Genomic DNA, 3810 nt, shown 5'->3' on the forward strand with positions numbered 1-3810 from the left:
CATGATATTACATTGTATGGTACCCTATTTGATTTGACCACTCCCCTATTGTTGGGCACTTAGGTTATTTCTGGTTTCCCACCATTACAAAATAATGCTATAAGTAAGTGATATAAATAAATATCCTATAGTTTCTTTACATAACTGTAAATTATATGTAGACTTTTAAAGACATATTGCTAAATTCTGCTCTGTTAATGTATGTTTATGCTACAGGTGTTGCTGGATATAATGACGACCCTGGCTTTTTCCTATACTGGAATAATTTCCAGTGGAATTAAATAGTTTAGGAAAAACCAGTGTTTCCTTTAATTTTTAAAAATTGTGTCTAGACGATCATGTCACATTTGTAATAAGTTGTGAAGACTCAGCACAAATGCGTGGGAGGCATCATGGTCATGGGAAGAACCCTAGACTGGGAGAAGGAACTGGGAGAAAGCCAGCTCAGACCTAGCTCTGCTACTAAAAGGTTGTGTGAACTTGAGGAAGATGGGAGGGGAAAATCAGCCTCTGTCCTAGCAGTTGTTTTCCGTCTCTTTCCAGATGTCCGTGTTTTTTTTTCCACTTCCTGGGGTCCCCTTTATTTCTACCAGGACTGGGGCAAGTGGGCTGAGAATTGGAGGGAGGGGAAGGTTTTAGAAGGTGAAGATTTAACAGAGAACTTACTGAAGAGAAAACATGACAGAAATACTTGTTAGAAGCTAGAGAAAAAGAAATAGAGCTGTTTTAATTCTACACATAAGTGTATCAAGTAGCTTGGTGAGACTGATGGTGGAGACTGTTTTACCAGGATGATGCCTTTTTCAGCTTTGTCAGTGTTTATTTTATTCAAATGAACTAACATCTCCTGAAGGCCTACTATGTGTCTGGCTTTGGGGTGGGATACAAAGATAAGGACATGGTGCCTGACCTTGTGCAGCAGTGAGTCAAGTGAGAGTATTTTCATCTGCTTGGTACCCCTCTAGCTTTTGGTAACTGCACCCTCATTCTCCTTTGGGAACTACCCCGCTCCTGTTCTGTGCAGTCTTGGGGAGTGTCAAACAAAGAGTCCTGGTCCTCTGCTGAGAGCTGGACTCCTCACCGAGCCTTAGCCAGGCTGACTTTCTCTAGCGTTTGACTCTTGAGCAGAGGGACTAAGATGGAGATCGACTGTCCCTGAGTTGTTCCAGGGGACTGTTAGAGGCTGTTTGTTCGTTCTTGCTCCGGGCTCCCTGGCACTCTGGTTACTGAGACTCTGTGAGCCTGAGGTATCTGGGCATCCTGTATTTTTCCAAAATCTTTAAATTCTTTTAAAAAATTTTTCCCAGAGTCAGGCTCCTGTGTTTGTAACAATGAACACTAACTGGTAGCATGTCCTGCAAGNCTTAAAGCCATAAGCTCGATTTGACATTCTGTGGGGGCGTGGGATGAAAGTCATTTCATTTTTCTTTGTCCCTTTTCCCCTCTCTCTTAAACATGGTTTCAGCAGTGAGATTAGAGTCCACAGCATCTAATAAGTAGATCCATATATTACCTGAAGAAAAACCTCCTTGCCATTTCTGGGCAAGGAGTGTACAAATGGTGGTTTGGTGGTGGATTCCTAATCACTCATGTTTCGCTCTTTTGTCAGGCTATGGGATGATGGGATTATTGATCCAGCGGACACCAGACTGGTCCTGGGTCTCAGCCTCAGCGCAGCCCTCAATGCCCCAATCCAGAAGACCGACTTTGGCATCTTCAGGATGTAACTGGAATAGAAAGCATCTTCTACTGGCCACATACCAAAAATTAATATATTCGGAGCACTAAAACTTTAGACTTTTTCAGCGTGTGACTATTACAGTAAAATTGTTTTTTTAACACAGTGCACTGTACTTTTCTACCTTAAAAAAATCGGTGAAGGTATTATTTGATGAACCTCAATCCCCTGTAAATTTTCTTAGAGAGATTTTTCTGTGGCTCAGCTTGAATCACCCATAAAGTGAAAAGAATAACTTACAGTTACCCTTTTTAAACCACATGTAGTATGAAAAGTCCTATAAGCTATAAATTCCGGGTAGTATCAAGACTATTAATACAAAGTTGTATTCCCACTGAAATGATTGCTTTGCTGATTATGATTATGCATGATATTTTAATACATTTTTATTTTTTAAAAGCATCTATTACTTTTCACTCCAGCAACTGTCCTACTCCTTCCCATAGTAATCAGATTTCTTGCTGACTGCACAGGAGACTCTATTTCTTACCCATTTTCTCCTCACCCTACCCCTCGTGGCATCCACTGCCGACAGCCCTCTCCAAGGCCACCATTGACCTCCATGTTGCTGAAACCAGTGGGTTCTTTTCTGACTTGATCAGATGTAATTCTCTGCAGCCTTCAAATCCGTTGAACACGTCCTCCTAGAAACGCTGTCCTTAGCTTCCATTTCCTAACACTCCAGGTTTTCTACCAACCTCTTTGGCCATTCTTGTTTAGTTTCCCTCGCAGGCCCCTCTTCTCTGCTGATTCCTACACCCCTTCACTATTGTCCTGGTTTCTCACTAGTAATAATGGATACAGTCTTACTTTGAAAGATAAAAGTAACACTCACATATCTCCTCATTCTTTTTTAAATTGTGGTACATAACATAACATTTACCATTTTACCATATTTTAAAGGTACAGTTCTGTGGCATTAAGTACATTCACACTATTGTGCAGCCATCACCACCATCCATCTCCAGAACTTTTCATCATCCGCAACTGAAACTCTTTTATTAAACACTAACTCCCCATTTCCCCTCCCCCCAGCCCCTGGCACATCTTATTCTTAAATGTATGTATTTCTCATGGCTTGGTTTATTTTTGCTGGGCCATTTCAGCCCTTCTTATGGCTTCAGTTGCCATCTAAATGTAGATGACTCCTGCGTCGACAGTTCATAACACAGTTCTCCTCTGAGCTTCAGACCTGAATATCTAACAAGTCACCTGGATATCTGTATTGATTATCCTAGAGGAATTGCAGATTATCAGCAAGTGCTATTGATTTTGCCTCCTAACTGTCACTTGAATCCCCCCAGTTACTTTTGTCTTTCACTACCATAGGCATTAGAAGTGGCCTGCCTGCATTCAGTCTTGCCTAGTCTAATCTCTCCATCACTCTGGAATTAGGGCGGCCATTCTAAATGCACATCTGGTCATGTTACTCCCTTACTTACATCTTTCACCGGTTCCCTGTAGGATTGCCAGACCTCTCATGCCCTCTGTGACCTTGATCATCACCTCTTCAGTCTCATCTCCTTGGCCCTTCTTTTCACTTTTCACTTTGGTGCGTCAGCCATTCTAGACTTCTTCTAGTTCCTTGAGCCTACAAACTCCTTCCCACCTCAGGGTCTGCAAGGTCCCTGCTGCCTGAACTGTTAGAGTCTTCCTTAAACACTTATCTTTTTGTCACTGTGACTACATTGTGTTCTGTAAAGCACCTCCACTTCCTGTCACTTCTCTGTCTGACATGTTTATAAGAAATATAAACATTTCTTTAACATGGCCCTCCTGCTATTAGTAGAATGTAAGCTCCATGAGAGCAAGGATCCTCCTGTTTTGCTTGTATCTCCAATGCTTGGCACTTGTAGGTGCTCAAATATTAGTTGAATTAATGAAAAAAAAATCCATATTTTAATTGATTTCCTCAGGCCACGTCATTTTAAAATTAAGTGATTGGTTATATGAGCTACTACAACTATCCAATGCTTTTCTAATAAAATTAGTATTTCAAACATTTCTGTGTGATGTTAAATTTAGGTTTCATTTGTGTATTAGAAGTCAATTTAGTTTTTTGAGATGGGTGC

The 3810-nt window shown here is 41.0% G+C and overlaps 1 protein-coding gene across 1 annotated transcript in view; it reads left to right on the plus strand.

Moving 5' to 3' along the window:
* The window catches only part of MCCC2 (methylcrotonyl-CoA carboxylase subunit 2), an 82137-nt gene extending 79487 nt beyond the window's left edge, over positions 1–2650 (plus strand). Inside the window, exon 16 of the mRNA XM_019631163.1 lies at positions 1610–2650. Coding sequence (XP_019486708.1) covers positions 1610–1727 — 118 coding nt within the window. The 3' untranslated portion in view covers positions 1728–2650. The remainder of the gene's footprint in view (positions 1–1609) is intronic.
* The last annotated feature ends 1160 nt before the right edge of the window (positions 2651–3810 follow it).

The sequence above is a fragment of the Hipposideros armiger genome, unplaced genomic scaffold, assembly GCF_001890085.2.
Source record: "Hipposideros armiger isolate ML-2016 unplaced genomic scaffold, ASM189008v1 scaffold_984, whole genome shotgun sequence".
Classification (NCBI taxonomy): Eukaryota; Metazoa; Chordata; class Mammalia; order Chiroptera; family Hipposideridae; genus Hipposideros; species Hipposideros armiger.